The sequence below is a fragment of the Embiotoca jacksoni genome, unplaced genomic scaffold (genome assembly GCF_022577435.1).
Source record: "Embiotoca jacksoni isolate LCO1_2020_lvr unplaced genomic scaffold, fEmbJac1.0.p SCAF_56, whole genome shotgun sequence".
Lineage (NCBI taxonomy): Eukaryota > Metazoa > Chordata > Actinopteri > Embiotocidae > Embiotoca > Embiotoca jacksoni.
In genome coordinates this window covers 870,248-890,386 of record NW_027185410.1, presented here as the reverse complement: position 1 = coordinate 890,386, position 20,139 = coordinate 870,248, and the positions used below count along the sequence as shown (strand labels likewise).

At 43.2% G+C, this 20,139-nt stretch overlaps 1 protein-coding gene across 5 annotated transcripts in view; it reads left to right on the top strand.

Annotated features, from left to right (window-relative positions):
• Positions 1-20,139, top strand: part of cemip (cell migration inducing hyaluronidase 1) — a 153,317-nt gene that overhangs the window by 125,390 nt on the left and 7,788 nt on the right. For all 5 annotated transcript variants that reach the window (XM_069172897.1, XM_069172899.1, XM_069172898.1 and 2 more), the window contains exons 15-23: positions 1,893-1,962; positions 2,415-2,543; positions 5,576-5,661; positions 7,503-7,634; positions 8,000-8,035; positions 11,215-11,370; positions 14,576-14,756; positions 16,310-16,525; positions 17,784-17,995. In XM_069172897.1, coding sequence (XP_069028998.1) covers positions 1,893-1,962; positions 2,415-2,543; positions 5,576-5,661; positions 7,503-7,634; positions 8,000-8,035; positions 11,215-11,370; positions 14,576-14,756; positions 16,310-16,525; positions 17,784-17,995 — 1,218 coding nt within the window. The remainder of the gene's footprint in view (positions 1-1,892; positions 1,963-2,414; positions 2,544-5,575; positions 5,662-7,502; positions 7,635-7,999; positions 8,036-11,214; positions 11,371-14,575; positions 14,757-16,309; positions 16,526-17,783; positions 17,996-20,139) is intronic.

The following is a 20,139-nucleotide window of genomic DNA, read 5'->3' as shown; positions in this document are numbered from 1 at the left end:
AGGCTGGCTGAGACCTTGATTACGCTGAGCTAATTCTGTTATCACCCAGACGGAGCTGCTGCGGGGGGCTGATGAGCTGAGGAGAGTGTATCCTTGTTAAGGCTGCATAATTGAGAGGAAAGGTTAACCGACGGGTCAAGATGAGAGCTGCGGCAGACATTAAACCCTCTCTGCCACAATTTGTCTGCAGATGAGTTTTATTAATGTTGGATGAATTTGTGATATTATTTATCGTGCCATTGTGGAACACAGGTGTAATGAACAACACAGCCTGTTGGATTTTAGCCAGACTTCAGCCTGAATAAGCAGTGGACAGCAATTTACATTTGGAGCAAGCAAAGCGAGAGAATGATGTGAAATTAAGAAAGTATGACAAAGAACCTGTCAGCATGTCAATCATGAATGAGCTGCAAATTGGTTTTTCAGAACATTTATGTTTAATAACAATGTGCTTCTAAATTATAGATAATATCAGAAATACAGCTGAAAACAAATGGACTAAATGGTCTTCAAGAACTTTCAGAAACTTTCAACTGCATCTGAAGGTCTTCAGATATTTTAATGAAGTGACATCACTTCATGACAACTTAGCAGATATATGAGTTTCACATTCAAACAACTCAAGGTTAAAGTAAATTTACTCTTCATGGGAGTCGAGTTTTAACTCCCAAAGAGTTCAAGTTCAACTCCGGAAAAGAGTTAAAAGATCAACTTCTAGAAGAGAGTTCAAAGATCAACTGAAAAGTTAAAATATCAACTTCTAGAAAATAGTTAAAAGATCAACTTCTAGAAAAGAGTTAAAAGATCAACTCCTGAAAAGAGTTAATAGATCAACTTCTAGAAAAGCGTTAAAAGATCAACTTCTAGAAAAGCGTTAAAAGATCAACTTCTAGAAAAGAGTTAAAAGATCAACTCCTGAAAAGAGTTAAAGATCAACTTCTAGAAAAGAGTTCCCTCCACTCTGCTTCAGAGTGAATTTGATGGTCTCACATGTAACAAAGCAAAAAGAGTTGATTTGAACTCAGAGAGTTTATTCCAAAGATGTGAATTTGCTGTGTGGGACTCAGGAAGTGTTGCTGTGGACACTTTTAAAACCCATTAAAACTCCCAACCTGAAATTAAACTGCACAAATCTTTGTTTATATTTCATATCTATCACAAAACACTAAAATAACTCCTGAAGATTTTTACGAATGATATTTTATTTCTGACCAATCACAAACTCTAAAAAGCTGTATGTACAAATAATAGTTTAGTTTTGTTGTACAATAAAGACTTACATTGTTTTTAAATTGCTTGAGGTTTGATTACAATTTTAAGGATGCTGTACACGGTGTGTGTGTGTGTGTGTGTGTGTGTGTGTGTGTGTGTGTCTGTGTGTGTGTCTGTGTGTGTGTGTGTGTGTCTGTGTGTGTGTGTGTGTGTGTGTGTGTGTGTGTGTGTGTGTGTGTGTGTGTGTGTGTGTGTGTGTGTGTGTGTGTGTGTGTGTGTGTGTCTGTACTTATATTGTTTACACGGTGGGAACAAAAAGCAAGTCCTTCTAGTCTACGTTATAAGATGTTACATTTTATAATTGATTGTTATAACGTGACATCACTGCAGCATACAAATATCAGAGTTTTGCCCCTTACAGGACTAAATTTATATAAATATTTATATCGTAAGAGAGCCGAGGTACAACTACAAAAAACCAACCACATGTAGTTCACTGTCCATACATACAGCGCTGGTCTCAGTAAAAACTTTTCAAAGTCATCTTCTCTCCTCGGTTGTTCTTGTTTTTTTTTTCACTTTCTTCTTTTACCTCGACATCACTGCTTCCAACACTTCATGTGAAATCTAATAACCAAACTCGTCTTTTTCTCTTTCCTTCACAACGCTCCTCTTCACAGCGCAACTTCAACTTTCTGGATCGCCAACCCCAATAACAACCTCATCAACTGTGCTGCTGCGGGCTCGGAGGTGAGTTTCCCGCTCTCCACCCACCCCCAACCCCACCCCCTTCTCCTCCACCTCTCCTGCTGGAGGTCTGTCTCATTACCACGTTGCCAGGTCAGATTAATGGCTGTATACTCCTATTAACTTTAGAATCAAGCAGACAACAGACAGAGGCACTGCCGCACTTCCACTATGATAGAGTGCCAATTAAATGATCATACTTCTGGGATTTCACAAGGATGCAGCGGCTGGGATGGAGTCTCATTTATCCTCACCGATGTAATAACTTTTCTCATTTGCATAGAACAGAAAAACAGACAGGCCGACAGAGCTGAGGCCGTGGTGATGTGTGTGCAGATGTTTCTGTGTGAACTCAATGACCGACACAGGAATCTGCACTTGTGTTTTTTGTAGATTTACATTTATATAAATTAATATGCGTGTCTGTGTGTTTTTGTTTGTGTTTGTTCCTCCAGGAAACAGGTTTCTGGTTCATTTTCCACCACATACCCACCGGCCCCTCAGAGGGGCTGTACTCCCCCGGACACACTGAACACATACCGATGGGCCAGTTCACCAACAACAGAGCTCACTCCAACTACAGGGTAAAGTGGGAGGAATGAGATGAGCAATGGATGTGTTTTATAAAACTGTTATTCTACAGCAGCGGTGTCCAAGCTTAAATTTCACAATGTTGTTGTTTTTTTAATGCATTTCTTTATGTTTTCGATTGGCACCAGAACTCGTGTGTCGCCAAACGGGTTAAATGATATAAGATTTATCAGTAAAATCCAGTGTTTCCACTTCGATTGGGACCTCCTGAAAGATACACGTGTACGTCTAAACTGAGTACATAACTGGACCCTGTGTGAAAGCGGAGGGCTTTTATTTGGAAAAGTCGCGGCGTTCAGCTGACTTGCAGTGCAACGTTGATCCCTCACCCTGGCAGTGACAGACACTCTTTATAGCTCCGCCCCCTCTGTTGCGGTCCACATGAAAATATTGTATTTATGTTATTATTTAACCTAATTTCTGAGCAGCAGGTTGCTTCCAGCTCAGTGTGACAGTCTCTGCAGTGTTTCTGTCCTCTGACCTCTGTGTGTCATATTCCACCTCTGCAGTTTGGAGCCCCCTGCTGTACAGTATTAGACACTGAACATTAAAATAAATATATATAAAAATACATTTCAAAATAAATATAATTAGTTTGGTTGTTAAAGGTCAAGGACAGTCTACATATGTACGATATTGCGAGTGTCTGTTTATGTTCTCGATTCATGGTCTGCCTTGTTTTGCGTGTTAATTGAGCTTAAAAAGGTGTTTGTTAAAACCTGGAGCTGAGACAGCAACCACAGCTTTTCTAAATGTATACAGAGCTTAACATTTATTGACCTTTTCACAGTTATAGCATGTTGGGGAAGAAAATACCTGCAAATAGTGCAACCATTTGTTTCAAAGACAGCTGAATTTGTCAGAGTATATTTTGAATATTGTTTTTAAAAGAGATGCTTCACTCATCCGTTCAGAGGAGAGGAAAGTGAGATTGGTGTATCAGAGCTGACCTGCTGTGTAACAAAGAGAGAAAGAGCAATAGGTGAAGAGCAGGAACAACCAAGATTGAGGACAGACAACAGGAACAGAGAAAGTGAGTCAGAGCAGGGAGACGGGACGGAGGGGATGGCGGAGAGTTTGGAGACGCCGGCGGCATCGAGCTCAGCCCGGCCGAGAGATTTATGAGGCGCTGGTGAAAGGGAAGTGCTATTGTTACCTCCCTGCTTTCTCTGCCCCCAACAGGGATCTCTTCTCTCTTTTCTTCCCGTCTTCACTTTTAATTTGGATCATCCTAATGGGAGCATAACTCATGTCAGGCTGCCACCGCTGGGTGTTTGTGAGAGAGGAGGTCGAGTCAGGGCTGCAGGTTCAGAGCAGCAACACAGTGTCTTTGTTGGCTGAGGAAGACGTTTATCAGTTTATTCTATTTAAGAAGTTAAAGTGTTGTGATTTAAAAGTCCACAGTCTGCCGCCTGGCTGCTCCGACTGTCGCTCACAGCTTCACTTTTCTTCAGTCTGGTGACTCGGTTCGTATTAGTCAGCCGCTCTGAAGGGCCGACCAATCAGAGACCAGTGTCGGTGGTTAACCGCGTTTGTCCCGCCCCTCCTTCGCTGTGATTGAATGGCTGGTGACAGTGACGAGAACAGCGTTAAAATTTTCAACTCACGGAAAAAAACGCTGAACGTTCAGCGTAGAAAAAACACTCAGCACCTCGTCATGCTGCTGGCGTTCATTAAAACAATCTAAAAAATATTCTGTACTCAGGAAAAAACAGTTTTGTGGACACGGTAGGTCGTTGGCTGGTTTTGGCGCGAGCTGGTTGGTTAAAATAACCCGAGGTCTACGCCTAGCAGGAAGGAACGACTGAGGATTCCCTACAGAGGATCAGCAGACTTACTGTTATTTTATTGCTTTCCTGTATCTATAAATGCTGCTGTAGCGAAAAAATTTCCCTTTGGGGATTAATAAAGTAACTACCTACCTACCTACCTACCTACCTACCAGACCCATACTCAGGAAGGGAAATTGGCACCAAGCTATGCGATCTTAAAATGGGATTTAACACTCCACTAAGTGACATTTGAAAAATGGATTTGATATATTTATCCTTGAGTGGAGGTCAGGGTGTTCCAGTTGCCTCAAACTGTGGTGCGTCACTCACCTTGAACTTCTTTTAAGCAATATTTTTGACATTCAACTGGTTTCATATGATGCGACTCACCAGTTCTGCCACTTCTACCGTGAATCATTTACTTCTCTGCAGCTCTTTGCAGCCGTTTTAGCTCGTTGTTTTATTTCTTCAGCTTGTATTGGCTGTTTGGGTTCCCTCCCACCAACACCAACTCTCCTCCACCACATATATAAAACAGAGAAGTCAGACCTGCTCAGCACGAAGCCGAAGAAAGCTGCTATAAAAACAGCAGCAGGTGAAGCCAGTCCCACATTTTTAGAAACTGCTAAAGACGCCAGAACAAAGTCGTGTGTAAATTTATGCACATCACAAGGAAGGATGAGCAGTTCAAGGTTAACAGTCGACTTCATTAAACCTGCCGCAAACAGTGTCGGGGCAGCGAGGTTCAGCAGCACACCGATGAGAGCAGCTGCAGCTGATTTCATGCGAATGCACGGCTGCTAATTGCGACCTGATGCTGAGCTGTTCAACACGTGTCTGTCGGAGAAGAGCCGGCTGCCACTCACACGGATTTATTGGTTTAAGAAGCCGATAAACAAGTTTCATAACTCCATTCATGTGCTCGTCCTCCGAGGGAAAATACAAGTGTAAGTTTAGCAGCAGTCTCAGCCCGACAAAAAGGACAGTTATTAAATAAAAACTGAGATAACTACACTGCTGTTTTCATATTCTATTAATATTCATTTGACATATTTTTAAAACAGAGAAGATTTTACTGCAGCTCAGTAGGAGATGTGAGCAAACACAGCCTGACTTGCATTTAAAAGTTCCCACAAAGCCCTCCTGAGGATTTTTAATAAGGACAACTCTCTTCTCACACTTCTTTAATCTTTATCATTCCTGTTTATTGTCTAATTCGCTTTACATATAATCTAATTGTCTTTCCCTTCCAGGCTGGGATGATCCTGGATAACGGAGTGAAGACCACCCAGGCCAACAACAAGGACAAGAGACCCTTCCTGTCTCTGGTTGGATCCAGGTCAGACTGCTCACCCTGTGTGACGAGCGGCAGCCACGTCACGCCCGTTATAACTCAGCGTCCTGTAACGCTCATGTTTCCTGTTGATGTTCTCTAACTGACAGATGTTGGTGTTTGGTGTCGTACAGACGGGGAGTGTCGCGTTAAATATTACTCTGACTGTGAAATCAACCCAGTGAAAGTAGAGACGTGGAAACGCTCGTCTGTGAGAAAAGAGCGATCTGTCGTCCTGACCTCACCAAGTGAAGACGTCTTGTCTTTCTCAGAAAGTTTTCTCACGGAGCGCCTCGCCTGAAAAACGCTTGAAAGCAGCTCGTAATGGAAAGTAGTCCCGACTGGACCGGAACAGAAGAACTGAGTGGTTGTGTTATTCTGTCCTGCTCGAAGTATACAAACACAATGACAGGACTCAAACTTAGACATCATATGAAACTACAAGTGACGTTTTTCACTGCCTGATTCAAATTCAAACTCCTGCCACGCCGACAGTAAAGACCACTTAGTGAAATCCAAGTCTTCCTGTTTAGAACTGTGGCCTCGTTGCCTCATTGGACCCACTTACATCATGTACAGTATATCCATCCACCCATTTGGTACCAGTTTTTCGGGCTGGGTCGCCGTGGCAGCAGGTTGGTTAAGTTCGCCCAGACGGCCGTCTCTCCAGCAACGTTTCCCAGCTCCTCCTGGGGAATGCTGAGGCGTCGCCCGGCCGGATGAGACACGCAGGGCTGGATCACAAAGTTCTGGGCTGAACAGAACCATGACGTGCACAGAGCAGCTACAACCTGTCAGAGGAAACTCACATTTCCGAGTGGCAGGACATCACAACACAGTCGCTGCTCCCGTCTCTCCTCACCGGCTCCCTGCTGCTTCTTTCTCTTCCACAATCATTCATCTCAAACTTTGTTTTGCGCTCTCTGCTCAAGTTTCAAAAATTGCAGATGATTCCTGACCACTGGAGCATGTGGAGGTCAGGTGCTTTTTATCAAGCAAGGAAACTTGGAGTACTTACTCACAAAGGTTACAGCTTCTCTGAAAGAAACAGAAACACAAGGCAGGAAAGCAGAAAAAACTGGACTGGTCCGAACTCCGAGACCAAGACAAGTCTGAGGAGGACAAACGTTTGCTCCAGCTGCGAGTCCTGCATGAAGAACTGAAAGGAAACCATGTGTGCAAAGATGGATCTCGCATGAACAGATAGAGTTCCTGTTCTTCAGTAGCTGGAGGATAAATGTTTGCGACGTTCACCGAATCAACCAGGACTGACATCAAAGCTGATTTTAAGTTTACTGAGTGTTTGTAATTCATTTGCATCCCTGAACATACAGACGAGTATAAAAAGGTTGGGACGCTGTTTAAAATGTAAATTAAAACAGAACGCAATGATTTGCAAAGACAACATATCCAGTTTTGAAACTGTGAAATTGTATTGTTCTTTAAAAAATATATGCTTATTTTGAACTTGATACCAACAACACATCAGGCGCATGTTTACTGTGTTGCATCACTTCTTGTTCTAACAACACTCTGTAAACGTTCGGGAACCGAGGAGATTTCTGGAGTTTTGGAAGCGACATGTTGCTGCCATCAAATTCAAAATGAGCACATTATTTTCATAAAACAATAACATTTCTCTGTTTCAACATTTGATATGTTGTCTATTTTCAATTAAATATGGGTTTATGTGATTTGTAAATTGTTGTATTCTGTTTTTATTAACATTTTAACACAGCGGCCCAACTTTTTTGGAAACAGTGTTGTACAACTATATATATATATATATATATATATGGATAAGTAATTGTGATCCCATTCTAACCCTGCATGCCTCCTTTGTTCAGGTACGGCCCCCACCAGGACGCAGACCCCTTCAAACCCAGAGTCCCCGCGCTCATCCACCACTTCGTGGCCTATAAGAACCAGGACCACGGAGCCTGGCTGAGAGGAGGCGATGTTTGGCTGGACGACTGCCAGTGAGTCATAAAATGAGTAAACAACATGAGTAAACAAAATCAGTGAACAACATGAGAGAGTAAACGTTCGTGTGAGCGAAGTCTGACAGGAACTGAAAAATTCTCATTATGAGCTTCACGTAGCTCAGGTGGTACCGGACAGAGATTAAAGGGAGAAATTCACCCCTATCTAATAATAACTTTTTATCTCCTTCAGACTGTATTTGTGTGTGTGTGTGTGTGTGTGTGTGTGTGTGTGTGTGTGTGTGTGTGTGTGTGTGTGTGTGTGTGTGTGTGTGTGTGTGTGTGTGTGTGTGTGTGTGTGTGTATATTCTCCGGAGAGATCACAACGATAATATTCTCTCTTTCTTCTCTTTCTTGTTTAGATTTGCTGATAATGGCATCGGCCTCACTTTAGCGAGGTAAGACTTCCTCTCCATTTAATCACTGTTCATATTTCATATTTCCGTGGATGGAAATAAAGGGCTCTTCTATGCATTTTCTGCTCTCTCTCGCTCGCTCTCTTTCTCTCTCTCTCTCTCTGTGTGTGTGAGTAATTGGAAAACGCCTTATAAGGAGAGTGCTTAGGATGCACTGGGTAACGGACTGCTTTGATGCAGTGTGAAAAGTAATGTGATGCTCACAGAGGTTGGAATCGGTGAGATGTTTTCAACCGACTTAACCAATCAGGGTACCAATAGGTGCATCGAGTATTTAGACTTTTTTTTTTATATATTTATTTTCTGTTTCCGTTAAAAACCTGCTTTTATTCTCTGCTCTGATCCTGGTTCTGTTAACAGATGCTCCACCCACCTCTGATCCTGGTTCTTTTACCAGATGCTCCGCCCACCTCTGAGTCTGGTTCTGTTACCAGATGCTCCGCCCACCTCTGAGTCTGGTTCTGTTAACAGATGCTCCTCCCACCTCTGAGCCTGGTTCTGTTAGCAGATGCTCCGCCCACCTCTGAGCCTGGTTCTGTTAACAGATGCTCCGCCCACCTCGGAGCCTGGTCCTGTTAACAGATGCTCCGCCCACCTCTGAGTCTGGTTCTTTTACCAGATGCTCCGCCCACCTCTGAGTCTGGTTCTGTTAACAGATGCTCCTCCCACCTCTGAGCCTGGTTCTGTTAACAGATGCTCCGCCCACCTCTGAGCCTGGTTCTGTTAACAGATGCTCCGCCCACCTCTGAGCCTGGTTCTGTTAACAGATGCTCCTCCCACCTCGGAGCCTGGTCCTGTTAACAGATGCTCTGCCCACCTCTGAGTCTGGTTCTTTTACCAGATGCTCCGCCCACCTCTGAAACTGGTTCTGTTGGAGTTTTTCCCTCCCAGCTTATGTGGGAATTGTTGAATTGTTGGTTTCTCAGTATAATGTTGTAAAGTTCTGCTGTCAGAACTTTAATGTGTTCAGTGCCATGAAACAACCTGTTCTGTTGTGATTTGGATGATATATAAATAACACTTGATAAGTTGAATGAACAAAACAAAACTCTACCAAAACAGTGTGCAGAGTACGTGAACCTTAAAACACCAGCTTGGTGTTTCAGGATGTATGAAGGAGCTTCATACATGATGATGATGATGATGATGATGATGATGATGATGATGATGATGATGATGTGAGGCAGGTCTTCGCTCACTAAGACGTGATGTTTTGTTGTCACCAACTTTCTCTCACTTTTAATGCAACACAGAGCCCAGCTGTTGTTTTCAGCCTGAAGTTGTGTTGATTTTGTCAGATAGGCTAACGATTATATAATGAGGATTTTTACCGCTGCAGTGCAGCAGCTTGGTAACGACTGCTCACACAACAATAAATCTCTGTTTCATTGCGCCATTGCAGGAAAATATGTGAATGTGGCTGTGTTAAAACCCGGTGATGGTGAGAGAGCAGGAGGAGCCTGAAGTGAGGCTGAACTGACTGTTGCTCAGCAGGCGAGCTGCCCGGTGACAGTCGATTGTTGTCGTGGCGATGAAGTCAAGGATACCGTTTTCTGTCATGTCACTTTAAACGGCGGTATGGCAGCAGGCAGCCCACAGCTGCTGCGCTGTGACACACATTTAAGAAGGATTCTCATCCAGTAGGTGGGGATATGTTGATATGCTGATTTTCTGTCTCTAGTATGAGTCAGTATCCAAAACCACTGGATGCTGCACAGTCCAGAATGCATATTTGAAAGTTTAAACCCTGAGTTTCTGTTATCTAAAAAAAACCTGATGGCATCTTCAGATATATTTGCGATACAGCTGATTATTATTAAACATAACTGGTCAAACTGGGGGATATTTTCATTTTCATACCAGGGAGGCTTTCTTTTTATTTGCTGAAGAAAACCTGAGAATATCAAACCATGTTGGTTGCACCTGATACTTCTGCTTGAATAATGACTGGCTGAACCATTCTCAAGGTTCTGTGTTTATTTCTGCACCGCTGAGTGTGATATGAATATCAGCCGGACGTGCTGAATATCAGTGAGTACGTGAGTATGAGACGATGCAGCTGCTGTCGGGTTTCAGCGTGCAGCGAGACGGGAGACGGCCGATGCTCATTTCTTGGTTTGATTGGAGCTGTTAAATTTGACCAAACTTTCATGGGATTAAAACATCACTTATTTAAAGCATTACACATATTTTATTTCATATACGGGGAGGTAATTCAACAGATGTAATGTGTATAGGGCCTCGAGCTGTAACTGTAAGATGGTTCAACAGGGACTAGATGGTCTTAAAAATGAAGTACGTCCTCCCTACTGATAGGAAGCTGAGAGTGAGCTGTCCGTGGTCCTGAATGTGTCCCACAGATTCCACAGGTAGCTTCATGAGGTTCCCACTGAATGAGACCAGGTCAGCTGATCATCATACGGAGAGCTGGGCAATGTTAGAGGCATCTCATCTCTTTTATGTGCCGACGTTTTATCATTAAGACATTTTTTGTTTTATTTTTCGCCAACTATCTTTCCATCTTCTCTTAATTTAATATTTTAATCTTATTGTTTTTCTCACACTGACTTTGTTGCTGATAATCTCCTGTGCAGCGTTTCATCCTGTTATATTTATATTTCTTTTCGGTAGCTAAACATTGTGCATCACATTGTGCAGCAATTAGTCTCAGTAAATCACCTGTAAAACGGGTGCAACATAAATGTGAAAACCTTTGTAATAAACACGCAATTTAGTACGCTTATTTGAGATCTTAGTAAATCAGGCCCAAAGGTTTTATTGTTTTTGATTATTTATCATGGCATGCAGGTCGGTATTTCTTTATCATCACTATTGAAGTTTCCTATTGAGTGGAAGGGACATAAAATGTAATTAATGACATCATTTAATGTTAGAGATGACATTACATGCGGATCCATAACAAACCTGTACATCGTATTGTTGGTGGATTCACGGTCACTTTACCTCTGATTTAACACTTTATTTACTCAACAAGGAAACACAGTTTTTATTCACTTGAATAACGTCTCGATCGTGATATCTGTGTAATGAAGGAGGTTCTCACTGTGAGGTGAATGAAACAACTCTGCAGTGATGATGCAGCACTATTTAAAGGTATTATTACATCATCATTATCTCCCTGTCTCTGTCCCTGTGTGCAGCGGAGGGACGTTTCCAGACGACGACGGCTCTCATCAGCAGGTGAAGAACTCGCTGTTTGTGGGCGAAAGCGACAATCGTGGGATGCCCCTCCCGGACAACAGGATCTGGGGCCCCGGAGGTCCCGACCTCACCGGCAGGACGCTGCCACGCGGCATGTAAGTGGTTATTATAGCCTCTTATTACTTATTAATGGTTTAATTCATTGTACTTGCAGTGACATCAGGGGGATAAAAAACACATTTTATAGGAAGATAATGTTATATTTTTAGACTGTTGTCCAGGCATCTGAGAAACAAAAACTCAATGCCGCTTTTAAGTGAAAACTACATATAATCACTGTATTTAAAGCATTTAATGTGTTTATTTGTTTACATACTCACTAGTATTCTGGTAATGTGTCCCATGTCAAACTTCACTTTCTGGAAAGGCATCATTAACTCCTGGGAGAAATATGATAAAATTATCGTATACGTAACCTTGACATCCAAATATTTTTCTCTTTCCAGCTGAATTTAGTCTGTTTTTAACCGACACTGAACAGTGACAAGTTTCTCCAACATGGAGCTGAAGCGGTGCTCCCGTGTCACACTGTATATGTGAAGTGTGTTTCAACACGCTGAGTATATGTGGAGAAAAGTGCTGCAGGAACAGTTTGACAAGGTGCGGACGAGTTTCTGCCGTGAAAAACTTCTATTTTAAAAGTGACATGAATTGAAACTGACCACAGCTGCTGCTCATTACGGAGCAAACTGAGAACATTTGACATCCGCGTTTCAGGCCAAAGTGTCAAATAGCCCAACGATGGATGGTGGGTGGAGTAGCATTTTAATAGAGGCTGGTATGTGTGAGAGTCCGGCTTGGTATGTTAGAAATCAGTCATGTGCCTCGGCCCACTTGGCAGAGAACAGAAGGAATGTCTCAACTGCCGTATTACAGATTCTTTTATTGTGTGGGAAACACAAAGTCCACAGAAAACATTTTTTTGTCTGGATGCTTCATGCTCGGCCTGAAAAACTCTTTGATGCGGCTCGATTAAGATCGGGCACAGCGTTGCGTAAGAGCTCTCGCTGCGCGGAGCTGAACGTTTCATGAAGACCACTGGACAGAAAAGATTTTCACCAGCCTCCACAGCACACTCGTCTTATTTTTCCCAACCCCCAAAACATATAACAGATTGTGAGTTTTATTAATAAGACTTTCTCCATGTTTTCACTGACCTCGAAAACATCAGAAAGTGGTTTGAGTATGAATTCACTTGATCATCCAAGTATAGTGCCTGAAGTTACAGTGTAGTTAAAAGCTGTGTTCACAATTGTTTAATATCAACAGTGAATAAAATGATTGTGGCATTGAAAGGGTAACTTTTAGTCTCAAACTCCCTGAAAACGACCACCAGCTCTGCAGAAGCTCTTCGTGCTCTTTGTTTCGGCTTTACAGTTGAAGTCGGAAGTTTTTCTTCCAGTTCTTTATTCATATGAAGGAAATGTTGAACTGTTGGGTTCCTCTTCATGATGTCGTGCGGTTCTGTTGTAAGGACGTTACTATGTTTGACATTATATAAATACAACTGAATTGGATTAAATTAAAGCCAAATGTTTGTGATATTATTGAACTGGTGGAGAGCTCAGATGAGATATTGGGACTTCCACCTTTCATTGAAACCCGGAAATCAGTTTCCAACTTCCTACAAATTAACTTTGATAATGGCATCCAGAAATTCAGTCAGAACACTAATTTTTATATAACACATAATTAACTGCATCGATCTGAATTTTAACACTGTTAAACGAAGGCCAAAGATGAAAAATAATTTATCTGACTGCCGGGAGAGCTGCAAACCCAGACGACTCATGTAGAGGATCTCCTGCTGGAGAGTAAGGTTGAACATATCCGGATATTGAATAATAGCTCTGTAATTAATCTTTGATAACTTGCAGGGAAGAGGTGATATCAGACAGAAGCTATAATGTCATCGGTATAGAAGGAAATAGAACCTGTGTAACTTTAACCCCGGACATAGGGGGTCTTATAATTGTGTAAAATACAAAGGCAACAATGAGTAACCTTTACAGGTACTCTGGGATGAGCAATCCTCAACCATCAGTGATGTCATCAACCATCAGTGAGGTCATTAACCATCAGTGATGTCATCGTTGGTTTGTGAACGTTATGAATCCTCCAGTTCAGATCCTGTCCGTCACCATCTTTGCTAGTTCAGAGCAGTTTGGAGCAGGAAGTGACCATATTTGGACGAGCAGGGGGAGGGGCCAGCGGTGGATCTGACCGATCTGATCGGAAACCTGACGATACTACGTCCCGCCCACCGATAGCTGTAACCTGACTGCACCACAGGCCTGTCAATCAAACAGACACGCCCCCAAAAACAGGTCTTCTTGAATCTTCTTTTCTAATGAATGAGGGATTATTTTCAGATGGACCTCCAGAAAACTAATAAGAAGGAGTGACTTTAGCTAACAACACCGAGATAACTGATGGACACATTTTATTCACTTTGGATTTGATGAGAGAAGTTGAATGGGAGTCTATGGAGCCGGAGGCTTTTTGGAGCCGACCTCTAGTGGCACTCGCTGGTATTGCAGCTGAAGACACTTCTGGATCAGAACCATTTTACAGACCTGAAGCTACAAACTCTTTTATATTCAGTCTGTGATCTGAACATTTAGTTTTGGTCTCAGAGGTTATACCGTTTGGGGAGAGAGTCTTTGTTCAACGGAGGGTTCCTGAAGGATCTTTGGGCTCCGTCCCGTTGGAGATCCTCAGTTTAACAGTCAGAAGTCTTTAAAGCTCTTCAGTGTAGGCTACGTGTTGGTCAGTAAGTATTGCATATTTAAAACATAGATTCATATAATAAGCATTTCTTTCAGAGCCTCCTCTCACAAATCCAGATTCAGTCAAATTGTCCTCTGACAATGTGTGTATAGTGTGTAATATAGTTTATTCTATAGCTGTAATAACACGGAGCCGTGAAGATGTTGAGTGGCTCCTCTGATGTCATCAGAAGGACATAATCAGTCACATTTCCCTCAGACACACACACACACACCACTCGCTGGTATTGCAGCTGAAGACATTCTGCATCGGCCTTATTTTTCAGACCTGGAAGCTACGAACACTTTTTTTAGTATGAGACATGACTTGAACTTATGACTCCAAAGATACTCGACTACACAGTCATGTACAACACAATCCTCAGGTTACTTCACATCTCTACATCAGCATCATACGTTTTGCTGACGGGCTGTTGTGTGTGTGTGTGTGTGTGTGTGTGTGTGTGTGTGTGTGTGTGTGTGTGTGTGTGTGTGTGTGTGTGTGTGTGTGTGTGTGTGTGTTTCCCTGCAGTGACTTTCCCATCCGCGGCATGCAGATCTATGATGGTCCAATCAACGTGCAGAACTGTACATTTCGTAAATACACGGCACTGGACGGACGGCACACCAGCGCCTTCGGCTTCAGGCTCAACAACTCGTGGCAGAGCTGCCCCAACAACAACGTCACCGACATCACCTTCGATCACGTGCCTGTAAGTCAAACACACAAAACATCTGGAGACATGAGGGTAAAACCAACTGGAAATTAAAACTGTAAGCAGTGATGTACGGGCCCTTGCACTCCAGCGCGCCGTCCCCCCCGAAGCCGTCTCCCTGAAGCCGTCTCCCTGAAGCCGTCTCCCCGAACGTGCGGCGCCCCCGCTTAAAGTTGCTATTTTTGTCTCGTTTCCTGTCTCCAGCAGGGGGCGCTGGCGAGCCGTTTGGCCACACCGACTCACAAAACACATCAGAAGTATTGTCTCACCACCCAGGATCTATGTCACACGTTTCATGAGGTTTCAAGCATCCTTTGACCTTAAACATCAACTTTCTGTGTCACGGCGAGACATCCAACTTTGCCGCATCGTCACGGCGACGCCCATTGACAAAGTCGAACGAATGTCTCAATATATCATCAACTACATGATTAGGTTATTGTGACCCGACTTTACGTTCATGGGATCAACCAGCTCGACGTAGAATGTGAAAGTATGAAAAGTGTCATTTCCAGTGGCCAACAGGGGGCGCTATGACTATGAGCGAATATTACCACACAGGGGTCTTCAGGGCGGGGCTGTTATCATACCTGTGATGTTTGGAGAAGGTCGGTCCATGTACATAAGAGTTAAAGCAACTCATAGTTTCATGGCAAGATGCTCAAAATGGCCGCCTCTTACGGGCACACACATCGACGGAAACGAATTATTTTGATAACTTTTAATCCCAAACATGTTTTCTATCCATAGAAACTAAATTCAAGTCGGTCGGACAAAATCCCTCGGAGGAGTTTGACAAAGTACAACGTGTCAGAATCACCCAAAATGGCGACTAAATTCAAAATGGTGGACTTCCTGTCGAGTTGACGTAACGGTGCAATGTAACTTTTTAGTGCGTCCAGGTGTGATACACGTGTCCACCGGATGTCGTGAATTTAGGTAAATGTGGCCGCCGGGGCATCTCTGTAGGGGGCGCTCTCGAGCCGTTTGGCCACGCCCACTCGCGACTCCACTGGAAAACGAAATTTTCCGCTGGGAGACAAATGTGTTTCCACTTTCATGAGTTTTTGAATATGATAAAGGCTCCAAAAAGGAAAATCACTTTACGTAAGAACGACTAACGACCAACATCTTTACGAAATACAATAGGGCCGATGCTCGGTGCTCGGGCCCTAAAAATGTGAGTCTAGAATTTTGTCGTAGACATATTCTGCTGACTGAGGAGATGAAATGTGATTCCCTTTGAGGATATTTGTTGTGAATTGTAAGTGACGTAAAGCTGAAAATATATATTCAAACTTTTAAAGGTTTTCCCAAGATCTCCATTTTAAAATTCATAATGTTGCTTTAGCACGATCGTCAGGGAAAGTGATTCCAATACACACGGTATCATCGGGATAGTTTGAAGTGGACATTTCTTTGAAATCAAAACAGAAAACCTGTTTTAAAAGCTGGTGAAAATAGAAAACTAGACAAGAGGTACAAAACAGAAGGAGTTTTTGTGAGTGATGCATCAGAGCAACAACACAAATTCATCATCTGTACTGCAGATCACGTCGCGGGTGTTCTTTGGGGAGCCGGGCCCCTGGTTCAACAAAATGGAAATGGACGGCGACAAGACGACCATCTTCCACGACACGGACGGCTCGGTCAGCGAGTATCCCGGAGCCTTCCTGGTGAAAGACGACAACTACCTGCTGCGGCACCCGGACTGCATCGACGTGCCCGACTGGAAGGCGGCTATCTGCAGCGGACGCTACGCTCAGGTGAGCCAGCGGCCGTCCTCACATCAGCCTTCACGGACACAAGGCTGCTCCTTGATTTATTGTGATTTCACATCCTGATCTGAAATCATAAATACGTTTATAAATGTCTTTTGTGGGGTCAGACAATCAATCCTGCTGCTGGTGTTGAGCGCAGCTGCAGCTGCTGCTGCTCTGGACACGTGCAGCTGTCCCTGTCTGAACCTGCGGTGCTTCGATGACCGATCGATATGTCCTCACCCCCGCAGGAGTTCAAGAAACCAGCAGCCTCGATACCACGTACGGGCAGCGCAACCATAACTGCACAGACACGTATATGTAGGGATTGTTGGAACCATTGGAGATGAATGTGTCGCAGAGTCCGAACAGTTAAAGGCTGCAGCCACAATCGCAGTGAGCCAATCAGTCAGAGAGGCAGTGGTCGGTGAGCGAGCTGGTGAAGCAGCATCCTCCCTTTCTAAAGAAAACGATGCAGACTTACGCGCTGATTTTCACTCTGCTACACAATACAGCTCAACCTTTCTCTGTGGGACACAGGAAATGCAAACCTTATTGCGATGCGGTGCAAAAAGAGAATTCCCACCATGACCTCTTGGAGGCTGCGCCGTTTCCTTCACCGCAGAATTACAGTAATTTCATCTCATTTCAGCACACAGAGGGAGACAGGAGATGTTTTATGAAACCGAGCACAGAGGCTGGAGGCAGAGGAAACTTCTTCACTTCTTTTAAAGGTGCTCTCCAACAACTTGAACGTTGCCTCGGTAACTGAAGCCAAAAGATGGGATTTTCTTTCAGGTTTACTTTTGCGTCCCCTTCGAAGTCACATTGGCATTTCTGACCCGCTGACTGTGGCGACAATAAGAGTCGCTGCACCCTCAGCTGTGTCTGCTTTGATTGTTGGGATGTGTGGCGGGGACACATTAGTTGTTAATGGGTGTAACGATGACCACATGCAGCGGGTGTTTGTGACGTGCAGGTTGAGCTCGCTGAGTGTTGCACTGCAGCTACTGTAGTCGTGAACTCCTGCGGTGTGTTTGGGAACACATCAGTCACAGAAGCTCCACAGGATCACTCAGCAGCACCGGTAGCTTGTGTCTGAATGGGTCAATAGATAGAATAACAGAAAGTCTTACACCTGGGATGTTAAACAGTGACTGATTAGGTCACATCAGGGGAAGAAAATTATAATTATATAAATATTATGTTAGTTTTTTTTTGTCTAAACATTAGAATTATTTCTCTTCTAACATGTTTTCTGCAGATCTACGTCCAGACTCGTAACCCTGCCAACCTGAACATGCACATCGTGAAGGACGAGTACCCCGACCGGCCTCTGACACTAGAGGGCGCTCTGGGGAAGAGGAAACACTACCAGCAGTTCCAGCCCGTCATCACGCTGGCCAAAGGCTACACCATCCACTGGGACCAGGCGGCGCCGGCCGAGGTCACCGTGTGGCTCATCAACTTCAACAAGTCAGTACACACGTGACACACGTGACACACGTGACACAGAGCGTGTTCACAGGAGTGGTGTTTCCACTTCCCATCCGGTGGCCCAGTTAAAATCTTAAACTGAGGAAATGGGACGCCACTTGTTTGCGTCAATCAAGTTATTTAAAAAAAAGAAAAGAAAAGTTTTAGGAAATTGATTATTAAATTTATGAAAATATACAGTAATGATGAGAAAATGTTGAAACTCAAAGAGTCCTCTGTGTAGGCTCACAAACAAGACTTCGTTAAATCTGTTGGAACCAGAAATGGCTTTATTATCCCAAAAGCTGCACTTCCTGATTACCAAAATATTCTTGGAAAAAAATGTGTTCATTTATTTTATGGACCATTTTTCACGTTATGTTGTTTCGGTCCACAAAGAATTGTTTTTTCACCCCTGCATCAGAAAACAGTCCGTTCGGAGGCCCAGTTAAAGGGCCAGATGGCCACCGGCCCTCCATCCCCAACAACAACGGGACTAACGGGGATTGGGCCAGTGTGACAGATTTGTGATTTGGATAATATTCATGGAAGAGTGGCATGAGAGTTAGTATATATTAGATATGTTGCTGTTCACAGTACTCGTTCTTACAGCAAACACTTCCAGAGGATGAGAGGAAGACCGTCTCATTGACTCACTTCAATTCAATTTCATTTATAGTCTTAAATCATTTAACCTCAGGGCACTTTAAACAGTGAGGTCAGGACTTTACAGTAGAGGTCAGTGGGGAGGAAGAACAGGAGGAAACCTCCCACAGACAGAGACCAAGAGGTCGGAGGTCATCAGCCTCAAGCAGTTGGAGAGAGGAGGGAGCTGTCTCATGTCAACGGCCGAGGTTCAATACTGTTGTTGTGTGATAGCAGGTGTATAAAGAAGGACATGTTTAACCCCCCCATCTCTGATCCGTTTCACAGTTTCAGTGTGAATTTAATCACATCATTTTAATGTGAAGACCACATTTCCCACAAGCCCCGTCACTTCCTGTTTCTCCTCTTGTTCTGGTCAACAGTTTTATTTGGTGATGAAAACAGGAGCAGAGACTTTCTGGTTGGAAATGAGGAGTTATTTTTTTTTAATAAAGTCAGTTTTGTACTTCCTTTATGTTGTTACTACTTCTGCTGCACAGCTTCTGCTTGTCAGACGTCCACACTGATAATCAAACAATCTCCAAGAAGTACTTTTGGTTTTGCTCCACTTATGCTTGTTGTGTGTAAAACTTGCAGTAAAGCCATTAAACATCTTTGAAGTGTACAAAAATGTGGACCATTAACCTCATTTGTTTGAGTTATTCACCTTCAAAGACCAAAAACAGAAAATCCCTGGAGAGACATTCAGTTCGGGGCGCAGCGTTCTTCAAAGAACAAATAACTTAGAAGTTTTATCTGATAATTATGACTTCTGTATCTGGTACCACGACTCACTATCTCATCATTAATGGAAAAGATCTCATAATACCGAGACCAGGATCATGTAATTAGTAGAAAGATCCTGATCTAGCTTTATTGCAAAAGCCATTGAGGTGGTTATCACTCATGTGTCCTGCAGAGTTAACACAGCTTCATCTTCCTCTGTTGGAGATAGATGGAAATTTATAACAAAGTATTATGTTACATCAAACTTCAAGTGATTTTGGAAAATGAGAAATGAAATAGAAACTTTCTTTTTTCTGAGTACGATCAACCGTCAGGGAATTCCTCTCAAACTGAGAAAAAAATAAGAATTGATTCATGGTTGATCCGATACATGAACACAGTTTGGGTCCGATAACACCAGATTAATACAGAGTCTCCCCTCGAAGGACGTCATTCGGCTTTCTGTCCGACACACAAAATGCGCTGCGACCTTTGTTGACCCCTGAGACGCTCCTCTCCATCGCTACTCCCTCCAGCTCCTGAGGATTTTTCTCACGAAGCCTCTTTATTGTGTCAGAAAAAAGTTTTGATTGCAAATCAGACCTCTTTCATTGCGAGTCAAAAACTTTAGCTTGCAAGTTGAATTTGACGTGATGGGAGGGATCGATTGATCAAAAGACACGAAACTACCTTCATCGATATGTAATCTGTGGGAAAAGTAGTCAAAATAAAGTATACAAAAGTAAACGTAAAACTACAGAGTTTTTATTTAA